Here is a 26,203-nt window from a genome sequence, read left to right on the forward strand (position 1 = left end):
AAAATTAGATTACAAATTCTTCAGGGGAGAGCTTTCCTCTAAAGGGAAGCCTGCAACAAGCTTCTCTGTCACTGTAAAACAATGATAATAGGTAAAGTAGTTAGTAGGCTAGAGAGAGAGAGATGTCATCACCGATCATCTGACTGCTTGTGAGAGAAACAATGAATAATATTGAACAGTTAAAGTTTCAAGTAATTGAAAGTATCTACAATGTAATGAATAGACATCTGGCAACAGTATCCTGTTCCAGTTAGCACATCATTCTGGATAGCTGGAGTTCAGCTAACTGAGGTTGCACTATAAATGCATTATAAAGATTTTCCAGTATGCAGCTTCTTTAACTCTGGAGGTCTTCAAGATTCTTATATCAAATCCACTGCTTTAAAAAAAAAAAAAAAAAAAAAAGTGTAATGTAGTGAATCCAACCAACATATTTAATACATTAAAGCCTGAATATTCCTGCCAAGGCTGACTGGTCCGGGAGGTGGAATGTGTGGTTCTCTAAGACAGCTACAAATAGATCCTCTCCCACCAGAGCTGAAAAAGCCAGCTGAGCCAGCCAGCAAAAATGTAAAGCAGACATTAACCACAGCAGCCTGCACCTTCCCTCTACTTGCAAGCTCTGTGTACCAGAAGGAAAAAGAACAGAGAGAGCACCCAAGACAACTGAGCCTAGACTGCTCTTACGCACTTCCTGAATTATTGCTAGCTCAGAGGCACTGTAACTGGTTTGTTGCTATTAACTTCCCCGCGTGAAGCATTTCAACCAGAAGCAATACATGTGCAAAGCACCCATCTGATTGGTTTGACTGAGGTTTTCTTTAATTACATGGTAAGAAAGCAAGCTAATTTCCTCTCCCCACCATCCCCCCACTCCCCCAAACCCCCACAGAAAGAGACGCAGCAAACACAACCTCAGAAGGACCCATCAGGGTTTCAGAAACCTCATCAGGGTTTCAATCTGCCATCTTCTGTACTGAAATCTAAGCCTCCTCTTTCAGCTTCTGATATATGGATTTACATACAAAGACTAATGCTTTCATAGCATGACTTGCACATTTGGGAAATAAAACTCACCACACCTTTTTTCCTTAACATTTATTGTTAATGAATACATGCTGTTGGGACTATCTTTGTTTCTGACTGTTTCCTTCCTAGAGCAGCAAAACTTTTCCACCACACCACTCCTGCAAGAATTCTTCTTTTAGAAGTTTCACAACAGTGATACAACTTGTCAGTTCACTTGGCCATCATTCTGCCAGTGACAAAATACTTAGTGTGATACATCAGCCTCTGATTTACTGCCCCTTTCACTGGTTCATCAGAAATTTGAAGACCTTGAATGGAGAAGTGTTACATAGAAATTGATAGGAGCAGGTCTTCTTCACTTTCCAGTGCAATACGGAACATTTCCTACAAGCTCTGGAAGACCTTGAACTACCAAGTTTTAATACATCACTATTATTATGTACTTTACAGATATTTGAAGACATCTTGAAAGATTTCAGCAATACATTTTCTATTCTAAGCAACCTACAAAAGTTTTTAAAAATTCCTTAAAAAATTTCCATGATAGCTTTTCTTCCAGCTCAAAGAAAAAAGAAAAAACAAAAAAACCCTCAAACTAAACCCAAAACCAAACATGCAAAAGATTCAGAATGGGACAACACGATTTTAACTTGTTAACATCTTTTCAGAAATCACACATGCATACGCTACTTATAAGAAAGTTGTGCAATATTCATGCTGATAAAAATCCTTACATCACTTAATCATGTTCTTGAGTAAACAGTAGATAAACATGTAGTTCAAATCTAGATGTATATCAGTAATAATGTACATGCACACAGAATTTATTGGTGAGCTACTTCAGTTGGGACAACAGTAGTACCTTCTTTTTGCTGCAGTAAATCTGCCATTTCTTCTCTGGAGGGAGTGCAAACATAGCCTCTCTGTTCTTGTCTGTAAGATCCAATTCATCCTGGAGATTGTGAAAAAGAAAAACAGAAAAAAAAAGTCAACAGCTGCATTGGTAACTTCTAATAGATTGAGAGGAATCTGGACCAGGTACAGTGACTAGCCTTCAATCAAAAGGCAGAGGACTTAGTGGCTCCCAAAGGCTCCAAAGATTATTGGTTTCATAATTTTTACCTTGCTACTGCGAGTTCTCCCTGTCAGAGCAGACCCCGTGAAGAGAGGCAGCCTGAACAACTCCCATGTCAAACTTCCATTACTAATGATTAGTCAAGGATGGGAAAGACCACATGAAACGCATGAAGTGAAAAACTCAAAGCACTGGCTTATGTGACACAGACACTCCTTATGACTCTTAAAGAAAGGCTAAAAATTCAATACACTTTTTTCCTGGCCTGCAGTACCAGCTTGGTCTTCCATAGAAGTAGAACAGTGAAATCACTGTATCTTTTAAACAAAGGTCACGAGACAGTTGTCTAGTGGCAGTAATGTCAACAGCAACCTACAGGTTGAAAGGTTTGGCCAGATGTTTGTCCTCTGAACCACACAGTCCCCAGCAAAAGACAACCAGCTTTTCAGACATAAAGGACATATCTCCACACAGCATCACACCAGGTTGAACAGACCAGCAAATTCAGTCTCTGTCAAGAAAAGTGAGTTCAGTGGAACACACCCTTTTAGAGCCTAGCCAACCTACAAAATGAAGGATAATGCTGTGATCTGGAACCGACTCCCAACGCTGTTACAAGCTCCCTCTGGATACACCACCAAATTCCCTAGCTTTGGTTTCTCTTCTGTAAAAGGTGGATAACAATAGACTCTCTTCCTGTACAATATGTCTATAAAATCATCAAAGCAGAGACTGCTACTTGCTCTGTGTTTATTCAGCACTGACCAGAACAGGGCTCCAATCACAGCTGACAGTTTCAGGTCCTAATGGGAAGGAAACAAATAAGAATGGTCTTCATAGCAAGCAGCCTGCATGAGCCGGGACAGACAAAGATGTCTAAATGAGAGTTTCAGCAATATAAAGACAAGCTTCCAATAATGTTTCAGTGAATCAGTTTTGGCAGGGTTTTCTTCTTCCTATATATTTGAAAGTGTTTGGAGAGGGAAGTGTCCAGGGGTCCAATATCAAGATGACACTGCAGCACTAAGAATGCTGCACATGCAGATTCTGGAACCCACACTAACCTAGCCCAAGCAGAGACAATACCTCTTTAACTCAGCCCAACAATGGCTCTTTTGGAAAGCATTCAGGGCTGGGAAACTTGTGAAAACAGTGAGCTAAATTGCACACTGAGCCTGGTAGCGGCTGCTGACAGATTTAAAAGCCCATAGAGATTTCAGCTGCAAAAAGGTACAAAAGAAATGCAAACAGTAACAAGGCAAGGTCAGTGCCAGCAGCATAAGGTAGAAGAAGCTGGAGGGTTTTTTTAAACAAGAAAAAGTTTAAAGGCAAAAAACCCCCCCAAATTTTAGCTGTGCAAAAAGAGTGCAAACCATGTGGAAATGTTTAGGGTGAGTTTCCAAACAGGGGGGGCAGCCAAGTGAGGCAAGGAGTTTTATCCTTGCTACACACAATTAGAAAGCTCAGGCCAGGATCACATTCTTGGGGGAGAGGGAGAGTGAAATGACATGTAAGGTCTTAAGACAAGTGAAGGAATGCTGTTGGATGTCAAGCATGTGGGAGGGAAAGGAGGGGCAGACAGGGAATCAGAAATGCCAGGTTTGGCAGAACCACCAAAGATGCCAGAATACACATCTGAAATGAGCTGGCTGGGCTCAGCTAAATTCTTAGAAAAATTATGATTGTTTTATTGAACTGCTTAATGATCTCAGCCTTTTTTTCTTTTCTTTTCCTATTTTTTTTTTTTTTTTTAATAAAGAGCAACTAACTTGGTTTTCTAATCCATACTGCTCTTTCCAGAGTCTGGTGGCAGATTAGACAAGCAGCAAAAGCTCTTCCCAGAAGCTGTGCACAAAACTGAATGATGATCTCAACCAACATAGTTCAAGACAACCATTTCATCAAAAGAACGTTCCTGTTGACTAAAACCACCCAGAGGGCAGGATGCTGACACTTAGCAGCTTCTAGACACTGCCCTGGACACTGGCAGTATCAGGGACATAAAGAGCACTCTGCCTTCAATGGGGCAATGAGAATATGCAACTTCCAGTCATGCAATTTGCATCCTGATAGCATGACATTCTTTTCAGGACAGGAGCCTAGAAAGGCAGTTTGAAAGGATGGAAGATCCAGTGGGAACAAAGTCATCACATTAGCATAGGTAACACAGTAACAAGGAAACTGCTCAGGGTTCCAGGCATAATGTGATCCTCAGAGGCAGACCTAAACATACCTGACTGGAAAATAGCACATGGAGGATGGATTACCCTTCCTTTTGAAACAGCTAGTGTTTGTCTTCATTAGGAGGCAAAATGCTGGGTTCTAATCCCCAGGTCAGATGAGCAAGTAGCAAGCATGTATATTCAGCAGGGAAAGAGACACTTTCTCCAGAATGCAAAGCAGCAGTCAAGCTCTTCAACACCCTTTCCTGAAGTTAGTCTTCAGCAAGTGTGCTCCTTCACTGAGAGGAAGAAAAGAGTGGGAGGAACCAAAGAGGCCTACATGCCCCCCTCTAACTAGACCATTAATGAAATCCCACCTTATAAAGAACCAAGAAATCCCTGCAAAATACAAGAAACATGAACACTTTTTCTGGAACCCTCCAAATCATCTTACTTCTCCCATCCCCAACCCCTTTCTATAGAAGGGGATCAGAAGACCACAGTGACTGCACAGGAAGCCCGTGGATCTAGCTAAGAAAAAAGATGCTGCATCAGGCAGACCATTTTCCTGTTCTGACTCAGGATCCTAACAGACAGCACATGAGGAAACTTGCTGCCTTGGAGGGAAGCAGGAGGAGCAACAGAAAGAATAAATTTCAGAAGATTAATTTGGTCCATGAATAGGTCATCCTGACACAATGACAGAGGCAAATCTGTCAGTATGTAGAACTTCAGACCCTAGAGTTAGCTCACTGACAGCAAGCAGCTATCAAAGAAGAAAGGAATTGCAAAGGTTGGCAGGAAAGGGGAAGAACTACAAACTCTGAATGCAGCCATCATCATCAAGTTGGAGCCAGGCTGAGGAAGGTGATGTGACCAAATGCCCAGGGAGCAAATGTAAAGGGCAAGAAAAAAGGGTCGGTCAGAATAAAGTGGGGAAAACACCCTCCTCCATCACCTGTGCCAGTTTCCCAACAGAAATGTAGTAACTCCTCTTCTATGCCTTGGATGGGCAGCTCAGTTCCAGCAATTCATGCCAGCATGACCCTGCACAATGGAGCTCAGCCTCCCGGCTCTTAAAAATACTTGAAGTTGCAAGTGTTCTCATGAAACACAGATTAAAAAGATACTTGCCAGGCTGGCCTGAGGGAGATGTAAAGTATCTCCAGTTAATATTCCTTACATTTCTCTCCTTTATCTATTTCCTATTTTATTTTATTTACTGAGAGGGGGATACATTCAGTTAATTTCACTTTCATGTGGGCATTTATTTTACTTACACAGATTGAATTTCAGTGATAAAAAATTTAAAAGGTACTGGAGCTGGATTTGAGGTTCAAATCTTTCCAGTCCAGTTCTCAGGCCAAAATGGAAGATGGCCTCCATTCAAAATGGCTACATCCCAAGGAAATAAGAGACAGAGAGAAAGAAAGGGAACAAGAAGGAAGAATGGGTAGGAAACATAAACCCAGTATTTCATGGGATTTAAAACCACTTTATGTCCCTTGGTTTGGGGAACTTTCATCAAGTGTGAAAGCTGGATTTGGTGCTAGGTAGCCATCAGCTTGATAATGGTATCATTGAAAGCCCTGGAAGAGCCGAACAGAAAAATATTTCTCACCTAAACTGGGCAACACTTTTCTTAGTGACATGAAATGAAATTAATATAGAGAAAAAGTAATATTTTGGGAATGTAGAAGAGTGGTTCACTTTGAGAGAGAACCACTAAAGGAGAAGTTTTAACACCTACTAACATGCCTGCCTCTCTAAAGGAGAACCTTTAATGCCTACCAACACCTCTGTACTGAGATGTGTATTGCATCCCCACCATTCAGTCATCTGTAGAAAGGCGGGACAGAATCACAGGATAGCTGCTCCTTCATCAGTCTACTTCACCTAGCCTTGCAAGAATACTTATACAGTCCATAGCAATTTTGGAATTTAAATAGGGAAAACTTGAAATAGTTTGAAAGGCAAACGTAGTAAGATACTCAAAGACACAATGAGACTTCCCATTTTCAACATATCAATGCTGAAGCCACAGCAGGGGTAGGATGGAAATCTCAACACTATAAGTATACAGAGAGTTAGGGCTTCAGGGCTCCAGCACCTCTTGACTTCAAATCAGAATGCTGGAGACCAGAAGACACAAACTTGGTTCTCCAGGGATATTTGGACACTCATGGGAGGTTTCCTCAGTTGCAGTTTCTCTACGTGTCCCAATTCCACTGACTGCTGGACTTCCTGGCCACCAGGGAGCTTCCCACTGAGTTAAAGTCAGACAGCTGCTTCATTTTGTAAAAGACAAAAAAAACGAACAACCCCAAATAACCAACTAACGAACCAACCAACCTTCAGAGGCTGGTGGGGTTGGTTTGGGGGTGGGGTTTTATTTTTTGGTTGTTGTTTTTTTTGTTTTGTTTTGCCTTCATAAAAGTTTAATGCACCATGCATAGCATTTCTAGCATGATGAAGCACAGAATTCTGACATGGAATGTTTTGTTTACTGCAGGTAATAACTTGATTAATATGGGCATAACACATATTTTGCCAGGAGGGAGAGGAGATTTTGCTTTTCTTATGTTTAGTTAGATACCTGTCTTGTTTCATCAATTATAATTCTTATAATTTCAGCTACAGATAGTTTAGTTACACTTTTCATTTTTGTCTGTAGGTCACAGTCTCTTTTGCTTACAGTGCTCTTGAAAGCCTATCCTTTCTATGAGCTTCCATCCCAGGCCTGTGTTTCACATTTAATGGCTTTTTTTTATGACTAAGAGAAGTTAATGACATCTAAAAGCATATTCTCGTTTTTTTAAATGTTTATTTCTGCCTACAAACATATTCAGGCAACTATTAAAGGATTATTAAAGAATTAAATCCTTTTACGATCCCCAGAGGGAATAGCTTTGGCATGAAATCAATCTTTATTTTACACCACAGAATCCAACACTAAGACATAATACATTGGCAAATAGGCTTCATCACTTCTGCTGTTCAGAGATGCCTATTTTGACTGTCTGGTTACAGCTCTGTTGCATTGTTTGGTTTCTTAGCAGCTGATGGGTACTCAAGCAAAAGGACACCCAGGTTCAGCATGAACAGGCATCATGGGAACCAAATCTTCAGATGGTACAAACTGGCAAAACTCCCTAGAAAGGTTAAACTTTACTCTCCCTTGTTAAACTTAAAGTGGAAACTTAAAAACTTCCAGAACAGACGAGACCAGCAGTTATCTGACCTGTGACCAGCACCAAAAGCTTCAGAGGGCAGCGCAAAAGCCCTGCAAGTACAAAGCCACAGAGCAAACTCCGTAGATGGTCAAACACTTCCTATTCCCTGCCTCAAAAACTGGCTGATTCTGTGATGCAGGTGAGTTAATGTCCCTTTCAAGATGGGGATAGCATTGGTATTTCCAAATATTTTTTTGCACAGCTCAAAAGTTTTCCTTTTGCTCAGTCACACCAGCATTATCCTTAATGGTTCTTTGCGAGTCATCCAATAGGGAACAAAACTGAAAAAGCAGGAATTATATGAGGATGCCTTTACACACCCTAGAAAACCTCCTTGATTTGAAGACTTTTTATTTGAATAACTTGCTTGCATACTCACCTCAAAAATTTAGTTTCCAAGGGTACATTCATTTTTACATTATGACCTTGCAGTGTATGAATTTTAGTTAAATGCACTGCTCTTATCTTGCTTCCTGTTCACATCCCCATTCCTTCTTTTTTCCTTTCTCTTGCACACACCTTCCTTATACACCTCATCAATCATTCTCTCTCAGTCTCTTAACAGCATCAAACTCACCCAAGTTACAAAATGAAGTATAATACACTGTTGCCAGTATAATAAATTCCCTGTAGAGTATGATACCTGTTGCTGCAGGTTCCCCAAGGTAATTTATATAGATGTCTGTCACCATGTCCCCAAAAGGGCTATGTTCCAGTTCCACTGATGCTCCCAAGTGGCATAGCACAGCTGATGGCCTTACGCCCTGGATGAATTTATTTAAATCTTGTTCAAAGTAAACAGTGATTATGACACACCATGGGATCCCATCCAGCATCCACTGGCAGGCCCCAGAGAAGGTTCATGTTCATGTGCAATCACTTTGAGGGAATAGTTGATGGTGGGTTAATCAATGCTGAAGTACAACTCAAGCTGATGTGAGATAAATAGCACTGACATGTCTGGGACTGTGGAGGAAGGGGAAGCTGGGGAAGGAGACCAGGGAGGAGGTTGTCAGCAGCACACTACGAGCCTTTGCAATAGAGAATCCAATCCAGCATAACTATTATAGCTTTAACAAGTGAACTGAGTAGGACTACATTGCTAACACGTGACTTATATGGCCTGAAAGCTACACATTTACATTAACAACAGCTCCAGGAACATTTATTTTTCAGTTCATGCTGCCTATGCCAGGTTCTGTTGGCAAATAGGTTAGTCTGGTGGCTCACATTTGAGCTGTGCCTCTGCCCACCAGGGAGGGAGGTCGGGGAGGAGCAGAGACACTCTCATCACAGGTCCAGAGGCAGCTGTCCAAAAAAGCTGCTTCAGAGATAACTGCAGTAAGAGAATAAAAAAATCAATCTTCTTCAGATCTCAGTCTCTTTGCAAGGAGCTTATGACTCCTTCAAGTAGAAGAGATAAACCTTCCCTGTTTAATCACTGTGTCCACCTCCAGGGGACAGTATAGGATTGTTCCCCTACAGTTTTCCTTCCATTGCTTTGTTCAATCCAGCTCACCAGGCTGACATGTAAGAGGCAGCCTGCTGGAAGAGGGCACATTTCCAAGACTGAGGTCGATGAAGCATTCTAAAGACTGCCTGTCCGAACTGTCAGTGAATGAGGTTGATTCGACTGCACAAACTGCCTACACTCATGTGCAAACTGGAGCAATGAGCAGTGCAAAAAAAGTACTGCTCAGCAAAGCTCCCTAAAAAAGAGAAACATTTCACAGGCTTTACCTAATATGCAACCGCAAACATTGGCGTGTGATTGAGGCAGGCATTGAGAGGAGTGAAACAGAACCTCCTCCTCTAGACAACAACCAGTTCCCATCCCCACCTTCTCAGGGCTGTGCCTGGCACAACTGCATGGCTGTATCCACAGCAGAAGTTCATGGCAGATGTTCTTTCAACAGGCAACAGCACTACCACCCGCACAGTTAACACATCTCCAGATGCAGCACATTGGTTAAAAGTTCCCACTTGGGCACCTGATATATGTCCCAAGTCCACTGATAACCCACAAAGAAAAAGCAAAATAACCCCCAAAATCAACCCTTCCCTCCCCTCATGCTCTTCCATCTCATCCTAATCCCTGGTATTACAAGCAGCCTTTGTAAAGCACATAGAGATAACATACCATATGAGGCTGGGGAGTAACATTTTGATCATTTTCACAGTTGATAAGAATTAGGTGGATTACTGCAAAATATTGGGTTTCCATGCATTTGCATACACATAGTACGTTTATATGCAGTTACGTATGCTACTCGCACCTTACATACACAAGAACTATATACATAAGACATACAACATAACATCTGCCCATACCTACAATGTCTTATCATTACATTTGTGCATGATGAAACCACTGTGCATATGAGTTGCTCACACAGCCTGCTGGCATAGGAAGCAATGTTTACATTTTGACTACTACCACGGATCTGACTGTAAAGCAGAAAAGCACACAAACAAACAGCTGTGATTCCCATTATACTCTTTTTCCCCTCTTACTTTTTCAAAAAGTTGCTGCTTTAAAACCCCTTCAGTACTAGGGGCCGAAATCTCTTGATTCTCAGTCATAACAGTACAAGACAGAAAGCACCTGATGTTTACTTACCGGAAGATGTGTTTCTCTTCTACCCTGCCAACACAGAAGTTACTCATTCTTAAGGCTCAGCAGCAAAGTAAGACTTTCATCCATTAAGGGCACTGCTTTTTGGCAGAGAAATTTATCTCACAGAAAGTCAATTAACATCCCACTCAGCCACCCCCAAACACAGCCCCCACTACACTGCTTCCTTTTTCCCCTCCTTAATCATTGGTTAATTGCTTCTTTGCTTCCTGAAGAAGAGCTAAATCCTGTCTCGCTCCTACTCCTCAAAGCTCTCTGTGACTTGACAGCATACAAGCACCTGTAACCAGCAAGGCCTATCATGGCAGTCCCCTTTCACAAGCCACTAGAAGCAGCATCTGCTGTTCATTTTCCTGCCCTTCACAGGCAAACTGCATGCGTGAGACAACAATCTCCTGGGCCAAATAGAAAGAGAAAGAATGAGGAAAACCAGTACCTGTTTATGCAACAATACACACAGATGTTTAGAGAGAGAGAGATCATGACTTAGATACGCATTCTCACATGCAGGGCTACAATATGGGTAGAGCAAGAGGGATGTTCTATGGATACGGGTGGGCATATGCAGACAATAATGCGAACAGTCGACTATCATCACTGCTTTTTCTGTTATGGTGGGCTGCATGTCCATGTCAGTGAATTGGAATGAGCCCAATGAGAGGGATGGGGATGAAAACTGAATAGGCAGGCTCATGTCTAATCTAAATCCCTGCTGCTGCAATTTAAGCCTATTACTTCCGGCCCTATCAACCACAGACATGTTGAGCGGATTTTTTCCTTCCTCTTGATAACAGTTTTCAAGCCTATTAAAGGCTGTTGTAATGTCCCTCCTCAGTCATCTTTCTTGAGACTAAACAAGCTCAGCTCTTTCAGTCTTTCTTTTAGAGGTCATGTCCTCTGGACCTCTCATTCCTCATCTAATTGGTTTCCGGGCTCTCCCCAGTCAAAGTACATCTTTCTTGAAGTGCACTGTTCAAAAGTGGGGACGATGTTCCAGCTGAGACCTTACCAATGCTGAGTGCAAAAAGTACTTCATGCATCTTCCAGACTGCATTCCTGTTACATAGTTCACAAAGACAATGACTTCTTTTTTGTTTTTTTTAATAAAACCCCTCAAAACCTGCATGACTTATGTTCAGTCATGATGTACGATAATCCTTGGTTTCTTCTGAAGAAGTGTACCCACCTGGCTGCTTCCCATCCTCAATTACCAGACGTGCTTCTAAAAGAGCATGCTTTAACTGTCCCCATTGAATCCCATCCTTTTTCACACAATTTCTCCATCTTCTTTTAAGCTTATCTTTTAACATATCCACAGTGTTTACAGCCTAGTGACACCTGCAAATTAATAGGTATGCTCTGTATTCCACTATCTAGTCAATTAAATGAAAACACCAAACAGAACTGAAGCCATTAAACCTCTGCATGATACATCTTTTCACTGTGACAGATTGCAAGTCCTCTAGGGCAAGTACCACATTTACCTCTACAGTATATCAAATATCTCTCGCAAACAGAGCTTCTAGCATCACTGTCTATAACATTGAATAACAATAAAATCTGCTGTTTCAACACAGTGCCCATTCCCCACCCCTCATTTCCTTTCCTTCTCCTCCCTTCATTTCCCCCTCCCTTCCTGCTCCCTGTGTCAGGGTTTGTTTTTCATATCAAGGTCCTTTAGGTGAGACCCGGTATGGGAAGGTAAGTGTGGGAAAGGTTATTAGGAAACTGCCTTCTAAACTGCTACCTTTCCGGCCTCCCCCACCCTCTCCCTCCCTACAAAGTCTCCTCTGTTCTGTTTTAATACTAATGAGTTCAGAGGAGGTTCCTAGGCTAGAACAATTCACAGCTTGGACTGTGCCAAAACACACAAGCACACACCTCTGTGATCGCTTCCTGCCCAAACACAGTCCTGCTGGCTCAACCCTCAAAATGTGGGCTGGGAATTGCTGCTGTGGCCCTGTGCCAAAGGCAGGCTAAATTTCCAGGGGGGTCAGTGCCACCTACTCCCCTCCTCCCAGCTTTATCCTCTTGTGTGCCTCCTATTTGCCATATGCCCCTATGGAGGAAAACAAGGGTAAGTCAGAGCTTGGCTGACCTTTAAATCTCTGATAAAATATTACGTAAAAGGGCAGGAGGAACTGAGAGGTCCGTTCAGAATTTAATGAGCAAAATTAACTTCTTATCGAGCTTTGGTTGTGCAGCTCAGACACACATGCTCAAACTTATATGCAGGGTAGACTCAAAGGAACTCCAATAAATCAACATCATTTCTGGCATGAGTTCAGGTTTACACAGATAGAAGTGAAACCAGAAGCTGGCTTTAGTTCTTCTCTTGCTCTCTGAATTATTACTCCAGATTTGGTAGTGCAAACCAGAGATCAAAGTGTCCCTAACTCCATTAAACTGATTGGACTTACAGTTACTGGATTGGACTTACTTACTTACTCTGGATTTACACCAGTGCAAAATATTAATCAAATTGCCTGCTTTAAATTGTAACAGAGACTAAATCTCTCAGCTAGACAGCCTATAACACAGGCTTGTTCTACAGTCTACAGCACAGATTTCAGACCTAGATAGACTGAGCAGTCTATCAGTCCCCTTTTCACTAATTGTTAACTTCTACTTCAATAAATGGAGATGAGCTATATTTACTACTAATCAGTCAAGACCAGCTAGAAGAACACCCACATATGAGGCTTCTGTTATCTCCTCTGGAGTGGGATGGAGGGCAATTCCACAATGCTATTCACTCACATAGACTGAGTATTTCCATAGTCAAACACTGACCTGAAGGCATGACAGTATAGTTGGTTATTCACTCACACCCTGTCCTGTCTCATTGCTCAAGTATTCTAATAATCAGAGAGCAACTACTGCACTGACATCACTGGGCTTAAGAAAACACCAGCCATGATGTTTTTCTCTAAATAATTCTGAGAAAGAAATTACCAGAAACTTTCACAAAATACAGCAAAAGGAATAAGAGAAGGATGAGCATTTGCTTTGCAGAACGAACTCATCTCCTAACAACAAATTGTAATTGCATTTACTGTCTGGTTAAGCATCTGTAATCCAAAACTTCTCTTGCATCTTAAATGTAGAAGCCAACAACTTTACACTGACCGACAAACTCATCCAGCTGTTGCTCTCTATACAAGATGTAATGCTGAAACACAGCCACTAAAGCAATCCCAATGGATTTTCGATGACTCAGGGATCTCCCTGGACACCTTCCAAACTGGGAAACTGCAATCTGCTTTCCCCTTATAATTTCCTTCGGAGAAGTTATTCTTCAAACCTCCACCTAGTAAACTATTGCATAACTTTGTTGTGCATGCTGCTAAATTCTTTTCAAAAGGTGTTTGTGTTATTAGTCTGGGCAGCCTGTCCCTCTATGTGATCAACAAATAATGGGAAACTGCAAAATGAAAAGACACCCTTAAGGTGTTTTTAATACAGAAGTGCATAGAATATACAGATGTTGACTAGGGCCCTTTTGCATTCAGCACTGGGTCCACATGTGAAAGAAAGGACAGTCTGCCCAGGAAGGCTGTAGAGTCTTGCATCAGGAGGCAGTAGTAGAGATTTGCTCCCAAGAACTTCAAATACAATACATTCTGCCACTGGAAGACTCCTGTACTGCCTATAACCTACATGTGCTGCATCTTTTCAGCACCTTTTCAATCTGGCTACAATTCTGTACTAAAACTGGTTTAAGCAGCATTACTATTCCCCGTTTCACACCAGGGAAGCAAACTCACAAATGCATGAAATGAGTTGTATAAACTTGCAGAGGTAGCTAGGAAAAAGACACAATGTTCTTGAAATGTTTTCCTCTCAGCAAGCTTACAGACTTTTTCATTTACAGAAAACGAGGTACCTAGCATTAAAAGATCTGGATCAATGGTGTTTCAGTGCCAGGTGGAAGGCATCTGTCTGTACTTCCTCCGGACAAAACATGCCAAAGACAGAGCAGCTGTGGAGGCAGCCCAGTGTGATGAGTGACAGAAGAAGCACCTTCTGACACTTGCCTTCCATGTGCTGCTCCCACCCAGTGCTGAAGGGATGAGCGGAAGGACCATTCCTGTATTTAGTGACACCAAAAGCTGCCCTTTACCCAGTGTGGAGGAAGGTGCCAGGAAACTGCTGACCTGAAAACCTTGTACCCTAAAAAGGTGCTACTCCATCCACCCAGCCTGACCTGTGGCACCTTGTGCTCCCCACTTTGGAGTCTTGCAGACCAGGCAAATGACAAGAAAAGGCCATTTCCCTCCAACACTGGAAGAACCATCCTAGGTTACCTTAACAGGTTGTCTAAATGATAAACAATGTTGAGCACTGTTTGAAGACACAATCCACCTATAGAAGGACACAGAGGCACGACGTAATTATAAGCCCATTTCCCCCATTCTTCTTCAGGCTATATGATACACTATCTGAGCAATGATTATATCCGATATAATTTACTACTAGATGAGCAAATACAGAAACTAATTTGAGTCCACACATTAAACAGACGATCCTTCATGATTGTTAACTACTTCTCCATTCAATTATCTTATTTTGTCAACAGTTCCTCCTAAACCCCAGCTACAGTTTACCTCCATAGGGATAACTCCTATCCTGCAAAACACTTGCATCCCATCCTCTTTCACAACCCTCCCTCCTCACTGGAAAATTTCACTGCTTCCCCAGCTTCAGGTGGTTAAGTTTACGTTGCTATTTTGTTATAACTTTTATAAGGTCTTCATCATTACAGGGACCTGGCTCCCCATTTTGTGCTCAAATCAGGCCAAATGACAAATCATACCTCCTACAACATCTCAGAACTGGCCCTTCTTCTATGAGCTGCAGAAGAAACAGACTTCTGTCATTCAACCTCCCTTCATCAACATGCAAGCTCTTTCTCTCCAAAGCACAGTCAAAAGATCATCTTGGCCTAACATTCAGCCCATGTCACCTCCATCTTTGCAACCTATCTTTGCTCTCCCTTCAGCACCACAGCTACTTCATTTGTTGTGTCTTTTTCTTCAACGCTTTGGAAAACTTTGTCCCTCTTTATTGCAATCTCCTGTCTAGTTACAATCTGGCCATCATGCTCTTTGCATGATGTAGTACTTCCCTCTGCCATTTCTCCCAGATGCATCTCCAGGTGGCACCCTCTCATCCCAAATTACCTTTCTGACCTGATTCATAACAGTCTCCCACCTCTCCTCAGCAGACAAAGTCTAGATTCAAATATCCTCTCTAGCACGTGAGAAATAAGGTCCTAATAGATTTCTAAGTTATCTAATACAGCTCTGAACAATATATGACACTAATAAAGAGAAGTAAAGAAAGGATAGAAACAGCAGAAGGGCAGGAATCGTACTCAAAGAAGCCATTTCAAAGCAGTGGAGCAATAAGACATCCCTGTACTGCTGCTGCTGGCTCTATTTCTACTGGAGGGGGCAGACCCTCTTACTCTAAGTCAGTGGGCATCAAAGTGGCAGGAACTATAGGAGAATGCTGGTTCAATTCTAGGAGGAAAGTAGGAAATTGTCTACTCTGTATGCATTCAAGTGGAGCTGGAAAGGCCCTGGAAAGTTGAAATAAAGATAAATTAATTTGATCCTTCCAGCTAGCAAGTATGACTCCTACTATCAATATAATCTCAGAGTTTTATCACTTCAGCTGCCTTCAGACTCAATCCAGAAAGTTTCTGACTTTTCATTATAACCATAATGGAACACAAAAAACATTCAAATATTAATGATGTCCTACTATGGAAAAAGGCCACAGTAGAGCTTTACTTTTTTTTTTCTTTTTATGTAATGCTGCCTACCACTTGCAGCTATGCCAAAACAAGTTATCAAATCAGCTGATAAGGTACTAGAAACATGTGGACACAAGATTTCTGAACAGTAAGCATATCTATGCTATCTGTGGTTTAGGGGATAGGATATCATGACAGCTTCCAAGTTTTCAATAGAGGCAAGACACAAGATTGACATCTTAGCACATCCATTCTCTAGTGGCAGGATCTGTTCTTTCCTCTCTTTTTGCATCCCAAGCTACATATCTGCTGTGCTTCCAAAATCCAGTACTTCTCTTATGCCCTAGATGGACTACATGCATTTCCTCAGTCAGGGAACATCAGGATTACCCTGTTAAAGACATGTCCAGTAAGTAGGTGTCTTTCAGGTGTTTCACGTCTACTGTTAGGTAAATCATATTCTGAACACACTCAAACATTCCCTTCAGGTATTCCAGCCATGACCACAACCTTCCCCATCTTCCTGAAAGGCAGACAGTATGCTCTGCTTGGGATATTCAGAAGCCAACAATCACTACAGACACAGAAAATACCACATAGGTCAAATTTCAGGTAACATAGAATGATGTAACTCCACTACTGTCTTCAGTGGAACTGAACTGCTTTACATCAGATAACTATCTGTCTGTAAGTTTTATAGTAAAGCAACAAGATCTACAAAACAGTGTATCCCTGCACAAAAGCCTTATAACTACACAGGTACTCTGGTAATACCCCCAGCTTCTTCACACCCGAAATCTAGCACATAAGCCTGGGTCTGGATTTACATTTGTTTACACAACCCTACTGATTCTCAGATGTGGAGTATGAGACCTGGCTCCCATCTCATGCTCCTCTCACAGCATCTGGGTCTCACACATTTGCAGCATAGTGACTGCTGCTTCTTAAGCAGCTGGTCAGGGAGCTGGGAGCTGCCAACCAGCTGCGCCTACTGGAAGGGACCCTAGAGAGAGAAAGTGCTGGTTCTGCACTCAGTGCCACAAGCCTGTCCCTATCACAGGACTCCATATGTAGGTGAGTGTCTGAAGGGGGGAGCTGTCTCTGCCAGGAAGCCTAAAAGGTAATACCTCTTATGTATTGGGACTTGAGTAACTATAGAAATCTGCTTGTAGTGGTATGTGCATTAAAATCAGGGAGTTGCACACATGTATTGCACATGGGACATGCATAAAGCAGAACTGACATTATGAAAAATCTCTCTTTGAAGAGCAAGAAGAAAAAGAAAAAAGGTATCCTGGATATGGATAATTAAAAAGAAAAAGGGTATCCTGGGTATGTACAAACTTGGACTGAAGAACTGTGCTGGACATAAAGGAACATCTGTGCATATCTAGACAGACTATGATACCATGAAGAGCTTTTACCTCCCAAGCCTCAGTCCCCCAATTGCTTCAGAAATCTTAAACTACCCAGTACTTTTGCCATTACTATAATAGAAGACAAGTGCTTCTGAGTGCATGAAAAATGTTAATCTGGGAACTATAAACTAACCCAAGAGAAACGAAAGTTTTCGTGGCCTGGCCCCCATCAGCGAGGAAAGCAATCTGCTGCCTCAAAGCTTTGCTTTTTTCTGCCTTCAGAGACAGTGTCTTCTACTCAGATGGTGATGCTAAGCCTTCTTCCCGGATATGAGCCTCTGATCACGAAAAATCCAGCTTAGTCTCATCATCAGTATTTTCTTACAGCCTCCACTGGTGCATTCTCATTAAGTGCAAGAAAGTAAGTAATAATTGGGGTGGGGAGTCTCCAGTGAGCCAAGGTCAGCAAAACCTCCTAGTTTGCTGGAGTGAGACCTCTCCAGCAAGTGAGATCTTGATTGCATTTGGCACTACACAACCTTCCTGACTGATTAGGTACAACCATTCATTACAGAAAAGCACAAAGGGGATGGGCACAGGGAATAAAAGAACTTCCTCTTATGGGCAAAAGAGCATAGAGGCAATTTTAAATTATGGTTGTGGAGAAATCTGCATCGATCAACAACTCAAAGCCACAGGCCTGTCAGAGGTGTAGTCTGAAACTATGATTTACATGCAGGCAAGTGACACAGAAATTAAATCCCTGTATTCAAAAGAATCCAGCAAGAGGATAGAATGATTCAAAAGACTAATAATTTGAAATGGAAATATTCAAATCTTGTTAATATGCCTGAATTTAAATGTGATTAACTACTGTTATCAATATACATGACACATGTTTGGGGTTTGAAGTGAGGACCTAAAATGCATGTCTTTCTAAGCCACAAACTTTCAGTGAGAAATAAAGGACTAAAAGTTCAGACATGGAGGATAGTTTTCTGGGAAGGTGCTGCTCCACACTGGGAGCCAAGAGACAGAATGGGCAGCTCCGTGTATCTGTTCCCCAGAAGTATTACAAGGGAGCTGGGGGGGGGAATAGAGAACTTCGTTCTCCAGGCCCATCAACAAACACAGATAAACACAGCTGATGCCCTCTTGTGCCTACATACATTGACATATATCCACATGAAAGCCCACAATGGAGGCATTTCTTGTACTTTTTACCCCATAAATACTGTTGCAGGTTGCAGAGCCAAAGAGGGGCTCTTTGCCACAGTAAGGACTTGGTAAGCTTGAGTGGGACTGGTGATATATGGGACTACTTATTCAATATCATGAAGCCTAGTCTTCATCTGAGGTTTATGTTATATTCATTAAATTAAACAGCCTGCAGGGGAGAACTAAGCATGAAGGAAACTTGCTACTTCCAAATCACCTGTTTGCAGTGGGAACCACTACTAAAGTTATTTAGGTTTGGATCTCATCTCCTTGTGGCTCTTGATGAAGGTGTGTTATCCAGGGTGTGCCAAATTGATGCCTTGCTCAGAAATTGTTTTGCTGCCTCTGACGAAATAAATAAATGAATTCTCAGATACTTCCATGCCGTACCTTAATCTCTTTCAACATAAAACTCTATCTTCTTTCTTTTCTCCTTAACTTCCTCTCCTCTGGGAAGACAGACTATAATCACTGAATTTTATTCTCTGTGAAGGTAGAGAAGGAACAGATGTGGAAAGATGTCACAGAGTAAGCAAAGAGCAGAGTTTTCCCAAACTTTCTGTTACTGATCACTTCATCCAATGCTACTAGAAATGTGTCCCTGGTGACCCCACTGTTTCTTTGTCTCTGTCCTGAGAGGACTAGCAAAGATACCAGTCACATGGATAGTTCATGTGCTCAGAGTACACTAACCAACTCCTTTCACATTCTTCAGTATTCTGGCACTAAAGTGCTGGCAACTACTAGCCTGGAGGGTTGAGAAATGAAGAGACCACAGCAAAATATGTGACATCAGCAAATATCACACTAATTCCATAGTTCTGTTTCAGGACAAGATAAAGACACTGATTTACTTAGGAAGGGATTAGCTAAATGGGCAGAAAAAAACACGTGAGACCCACGTGGTGGGAGAGGACAGAGAAAAAAGGCAAGAGCAAAAGGTACAGTAAAGCAGCAGGCATCTTGCTCTAGATATCCTCCTTTCTCAGGTGGCACAAGGCATTAAAAGTTCTAGTCACAGTTACAGAAACTATCAGAGCATTCAGAGGTTACCAAGTTGCTGCCCGTGCTGCTTGGACTCTCCTGCCACATTCCTCCTCATATTTTTCACCTTCATGAGAGTTCCTCTGTACAGCTTTTATTCCAAAGAGATTGAAGGAGAAAGAATTCACAAGATCCTCATTTTCTCTCTTCTCTTTGCTGTCATAGTGACTGCCATTCCTTCCAGCTAGATACCTGGGCTAGCTCATCTTTAATTCAGAAATTGAGCCAACTGTGATGCCGTGAAATCCACTACTAAATATTATGAGATCAGAGGTGAAAAAGCGAGAGACTAAGAATTGAATTTAGGGTTATTTCAGGAAGGGACATAGTTCCATGTTCTTGTGGTTGTTGTTACAGTGCACTGCAGACAGAAACCAAGCTTAAAGTTTCAATCATCATTCCCAGAATGGGCTGAACACACTGAAGGTTCTTGATCCTGAGGGAAGGACAGAGCCCTTGATTCAGCACCTGGTTCCATCTTCATTTCATTGCACTCAGACAATACTACAAGGGAAAATATGTTTTTGATTTCCAGTGGCCTCATTGTTCAGGAACACATCGTAGTTCCACATGCATCTTCTCTACAACAAAAGCTGGGGTTTCACAGTAGGGTCAGAAAACTAGATCTCTTCAGGGAGAGGAAGAAAAAGAAAAGTGTATGTTACCTCACGCAAGCAGCATCCTACCTCTTTTGGCAATTAAAGAATGATGGGACCTCATATGGAGCTGTCATTTCAATGGATGAGAAGAAGCATAGAGACAGGCCAAAAGAGATGCTGGATAATTCTGAAGTTCTCAAATACAGAGAGTTCATAAGTATTTATGCTGCTCCTCAACTGTACATAATGTAACTTAATAGGTACTTTTGGTGCCATAGGGTCTAAAGTTCTGTTCTGGAAAAGCCTGGGACGATGGTAAATAATAATATCAGTAAAAAGCTTTTATAAATCTATAAAGTCAACAAACCCCCTTATTTAGGGACTCTGAGAAAAAAGAAGAAAAAGAAAAAAAACTAAACCAAACCTAAAAAAGAAACAGGTTTGAATGCAACATAAGAGAAACAAACCATGACAGGAGAATCCAGTCAATGTCCCACCTGAGCTAAATACCAGAATGCTTCAAAGGCAGCCAAGACTAAGGCTTACTAACAGTAAGCATTTCTCAAATCTTTCGCAGTATAAGAATCTAATGTAGTGCAGGTAACTCAGACAAGGATATTATAATTCAAGCTTGGAAGCTGTAATAATATGATCAACTTTGAAAATGGCAACTCAAAAGACAACTCCACTTCTTCCCCACGGACCTTCCATCCTAAAATAGACAATCTTGAACTCCACCTTCTCAAATAGCACGACAACCTCAACAGAGCCACTAACAAAAGAAACAAAAAGAGAAACAACAGAAGCACAAACTCTTTACACTGCTCTTCCCTCTGCGCTAGCATTCTTTACATTTTTCTGCTTTCCCTGAATTGCCAGCATTTAAGTTACCCTTCTTGGGATGGTCTGAGTTCACATCTGAGATCACGTTGCTGGTGTAAGAGATATCTAGATGGCAAAATCTTTAGCATCAAGCAGCACACCACCCTTAACCAACAAGAAGAGTCCAGGACTCTGAGGAAAAGGAATCAGAATCCACTGTGACAAGAACACACCGCTGCTAACAAATATGAACAAGGACATGGAGAGGCTGTTTATGAAAAAAATTATTTTCCCTTGCCTTGCAATAGTTGTTCCAGATTCTTCTGCAACTCCTGTTCAGTCAATAAATCTGTACAAGGAAAAACACATGTGCTTAGCACAATCTATTTTGCCAGCAGGCACAAAACCAGCTTGGCACCCGCCAATAGACCACCAACTGCAGCAGCACTTTACTACATGGTCATATACACAGTGCCAGCTGAGAAGAGAGACAGGAAGAAAGCAGAAGTGATGCTGGCTAGAACAGCCTTGATGGTCAGGTAGGGCCAGTTTTACAATTTGTGAGGTACAGGACCACTCCACACACCCTACTCTCTAGAGCTTCTCTTCCTTGCCTGTTCATTGAGGGAGAGACACTAAAACCAGCTGTTCTGTCCTCTCTCAGTTGGGTGAATGAAAGTGGTCCTTTGAAGGGCAAAGCTTCTGGTCACAAGTATTTTTGTTTGCTTTGTGTCTTGTGCATTTAGACTTCTGATGAGGACTTATCTGTACTGTTACCACTGCATTAGTCCCAAGGCAATCACTGCCAGCAGACAGCCTGAAAGCTAGTTCTCCTGTCTTAGCCTAAACAAAATCAGACCAAATCACCCTGAGCCATAGTCTTCATTCAGACCTACTCTCTGCACATGTTCCCAATGAAATAAATCAAGACTGAATTTGGCCCATGTCAGGAGTAACCCTTTATGTTTTAATTTTCTAATTGAGGACACAAGGTCTAAACACAGCATCCAGCTTCAAGTAACACAAAAGCCTGGGATTTATTGTAGAACTATTTTTCTGGTTGAGCGGCATCAGGAGCAGACATTTCAGCTGAAATCAGCATCAGCTTGTCTTTTGAAAACCGCTGCCTTGGTCAGAGTCCAGTTAGGCAACTGCTGTTACTCAGTTGGTTGGTCTGGGTGTATTCCCCAAAAAGAGCAGCTCATACATGTGTATTTGCCTCAGCCTGAAGTCTACACGAGCAAGTTTGTAAGCTCTGGAAGGGTCTTGTGACTCAATCACAAATAAAGGATCCCAACACATTCCTAATTTCTCCTCTTGCAAAATGGACATCTCCAAATTCACTTTTCATTATATTAATTTAAGGACCACAAGAACAAGAGAAGACATGCTTCTGGCCCTCAAAATGTCCATTTTCCTCAAAAAGGCAGGTAGAAACATACTGAATGTTTACTGGACTGGAAAATTAATCACAAGGGAGGCTTTTCCAGCACAGCTAGGCTTAGCTCTTCTTGTCATTAACTCTTGTGTGGGAAAATGACCCAGATTTTAAGTGCGACAAGGAGAAAAATAAGGCTTTTAAAAATTCATTCAAGCACACCAATGTTTCATTATACCCTTTGTAGAGCAGATGGCAAGATAAGGCTATACCCCCTGGGCCTGCTTCAGGGAGCTAACACAAATGCTTTTCTCACTACAGATCTCAGATGATGTTGGTGCCATCATTTCATTTGGGGATTTGGGTCGAAAGGCTTTACACTGAAATCTGTTTTTTATATAGCACAAGTGCACCCAGACTAGACCCTAACAGATAAGCAGCGGGGAGGCTAGTACATAGCAGAAAGCCCTCTCAGGCACTTCCAGGTCGCTGATTTACACTGGTGCATTTACAGACTGAATCTTTCTAATCCAATTAAAAACTCATCTGAGCTGTCGATACAGATGTAGCCTGTTCTATTTTAGCGTCTCGTAGAATGTGCATTAATCCAGACCTCTATTTTAGCGTCTCGTAGAATGTGCATTAATCCAGACCTGTGGACAAACTAGCCCTTCTAGGCAAATTCTGCATTCTGCCAGCCCAGTTTCTAGCCCAGGTTCTCTCACTCAAAAAGCCCTTACTGCTCTCATGTTACCTGTCTACCCAGGATCTCCTATAGACGTGCATCACCATCCTATCTGAGTGCTTTATAAAACTGTGCAACATACACCATTAACCTTCTGAAAAATAGCACTTTTCTCTCCCAGCTCACTTGTCATGTAATGATGGCTAGGGTACTCTCATTAAATATAAGAACATGAATATGATCTATTTTCATTTCAATGGCTTCATTTGTTTGAAATCTATATTACAGGCTGTCAGGACATTTAATAAGTTATTGCATAGACCAACAACTCACAAACTTCTGGGGCCAAAAATTTTTACAGATCATCATGTATACTTGTCATTAAAATTTGCACTGAAAACATTATAAATTATACTGTTTAATAGACTTCCATAAGGCAGCTGTGAGCTGTTTTGCCACAAGCACATGGAACACTGGTATTTGCCAGGCATAAAACAAAGCTAAAAGCACCCTTAATACCACCACAAACTCTCAAACAACTCACAGAAACTGATACCCTTCTCAGTAAGCAAAAGCCCAGCAGCAACTGAAACAGGTCTTTCACTATGACCCAAAGGTAAACAAGTTCAAGTTTTAGCAAGCCAAGTTTAGGAGCAAAGCACATTTGTTGGTGACGCCTTCAGGAAGGCTGGATTGAATGCTTCAACGGATCTTGGTATTGGAGAGAGGTGAACTTTGATACAGCAATTAAAGTTTTGCATGTGAAAACCAATACTTAAACAGTATCCAGAAATAAATTGACACCAAAGCAGATTACAGATTACACTCTTACTCAGAGATACCTGTCACCAAGCAGAATTCTCCACAGTCAGTCAGCTGCACTTCCTGAGAGGAGTTCAAGTAGTCTCACATAAAAGGCAAACTGACTTCAGTATAGACCAGGATTTTGTGAGATATCTCCCTAAAAGGAGATTCCTCATCTGCTACTTAGTCAGAAGCAAGTAGACTCTCTTCTGCTGCACGCCCTATTCTTTCCTTCTCACACCCCTGCCATAGAATACTGTAAATGCTAAAAAATTGTCTTGGGTGCTAGGGAAGGTGGAAACAGAAAGAAATGGAAAAGAAATCCATACCAATTTACTATGTACACAGAAACCAACTTTAGCTTAGGAAGTCCTTGAGCTGAAAATTGTTAGAGGGTTGGAGAGTATCTTGGAAAAAACCACCCTACGGCCACATCTTAGATTCTTCCCTAGGCATCTGCTTTGGACCCCATCTTGAAATAGGAGCCTGAGCTAGGTTGTCAGACTACTGATCTGATAAACTATAGCTGTCCCTATGTTTGGTATGACATACTATAGTTGCCTGTATGTTAACCTCCACTTGCATACCCAAATTATATGGTTATTTTCATTGCTATAGCACTTTGAAGCCATGGTAATGGACAAGAACTTACTGGGCTAATGTTATAAGTGTAATGTAGAAGGATAACGGGCAAATTCCTCTAACTAATTCTGAGATCCAATATTTTCTGTTCTCTTCCTCATCTCAGTAGCACCACTCAGGCATATATACATTTACAGATACCTTACTTTACATAACCTCCAATCTCAGTGGTAACGAGATAGCTAATCAACTGCATCAAATGGGCATAACCTTTATAATGCAGACTGGAAAACAGCACAGCCCTATGACCTCTGCCTGTGTTTTTCATGCAGGCTGAACAAGAGGGCAAAGACAGCCAAGTCATTTGATGCCAGACATGAATAGCAAGTGCCTGCTACTGGAATCCACAACATTTACCACAAAAGCAAAAGACAAAGTTCATCTGAAATAACTGCTTCCCTTCCAGTTTATGTCTGTTGCTGCAACAGCACCATTTCATGGTTCAAAGGCAGCTAGCTGATGAAACATAATTAGCATGGTCACCGGATTCTTATACCTCACCAGCAGTATGTTACTGATCAACTGAACAGTATAGCCCTTATTTTATAGACCCTCAAACCCTAAGATTTCCCACTGTACTATATTATACAGCAGATTTTATCCCAAAGTTGTTAACAAGAAATTGACTGTCAGGGATTCATTCTCTAGAGAACTTATGAGGTTCTTTCTAATATGTCCAATCCTACACCTGGAGAATTGCATAGTGCTGTGAGAATAAATAAGCATGTTTAAGCATTTTGTTGTAGTTATACCCAGTGCCACTGTCATCCATCCTGTCATTTACCACCTTTCTCCCACCAAGTAATTGGTCATAAAAGAATGAAAAATAAAATCTTCAACCAAAGTTTTTTTCCTATCCCTAATAAGTCCCTTAAGTCCTTTTACTCCTCCTTTCAAGGAAGGAGTTCACCCACCCCCTAAAATATATCAATCTGCCAACAGAAACTTACCACAAGTTCAGAGAATCTGGCATTGAGCTCTTCTGCTGGTGGGATCGGGACAGAAAACTCAAGGAACTGGAGGGGGTTATTGTCCTTGAGGTTGATTTCAGGGAGGTCACTACCCCCAAAACAACAAAGAAACCCCAATGCATGACGATTCCTCTTCCGGGGGGCCATGATCATGGTGTATGATGCTATCTTCTGATCATGTTCTGCAGGAAGGAAAAACAAAACAAAACAAAAACCAACAGAGATTAAATGATAAACAAGACTCTTGGATCTTAGTTATCACTGGTGTAACAGCTGGAAGAGGACAGAAGGATCTGAGACACAAAAGAACAAAATAAACACTCAAGTTAGACAAGGTAGCTAAGCTTTAATATGGTATTAACATGCTCTTGTATGGCAGTGTAGAATCATTTCTCCCAACGTTTCTGAAAAGGTTTCACAAACTCATTGTGGGATTCCCTGCAGGTAGATTTATCAGTAATGGTCAGTAGCCAAGGCTGAATGCTACCATTGAATACCAGTATTGGCCTTTCCCTCACTACTATAGTAAAGGAACCAAAGTATCAGAAGCATAAAGCATATACTGGAGAACTTACCCACAATAAATGGAAGAATCCTCCAAAGATATCCCATTTGGTCAAAATAAAATGAACAATGAAACAGTGAAGCAGAAATCAATTTTCCACCACTCTGGAGCCAGACCACCAAACACTCACTTATCCCTTTATGGCCAGGAATATCGCAGCAGGACCATTTTGTCTATCCTGTTTTCAAACACACATAACTAGTTTGGGCTGCTTTATGTATC

The 26,203-nt window shown here is 41.6% G+C and overlaps 1 protein-coding gene across 3 annotated transcripts in view; it reads right to left on the reverse strand.

Moving 5' to 3' along the window:
* DAAM2 (dishevelled associated activator of morphogenesis 2) overlaps window positions 1-26,203 on the reverse strand; it is a 191,857-nt gene that overhangs the window by 101,405 nt on the left and 64,249 nt on the right. For all 3 annotated transcript variants that reach the window (XM_030035269.2, XM_030035272.1, XM_030035268.1), the window contains exons 2-3: window positions 25,396-25,598; window positions 1,892-1,981 (exon numbers count right to left, since the gene is read on the reverse strand). In XM_030035269.2, the coding sequence (XP_029891129.1) occupies window positions 1,892-1,981; window positions 25,396-25,569 (264 nt within the window). In that variant the 5' untranslated portion in view covers window positions 25,570-25,598. The remainder of the gene's footprint in view (window positions 1-1,891; window positions 1,982-25,395; window positions 25,599-26,203) is intronic.

The sequence above is a fragment of the Aquila chrysaetos genome, chromosome 13 (assembly GCF_900496995.4).
Source record: "Aquila chrysaetos chrysaetos chromosome 13, bAquChr1.4, whole genome shotgun sequence".
NCBI classification, from domain to species: domain Eukaryota; kingdom Metazoa; phylum Chordata; class Aves; order Accipitriformes; family Accipitridae; genus Aquila; species Aquila chrysaetos.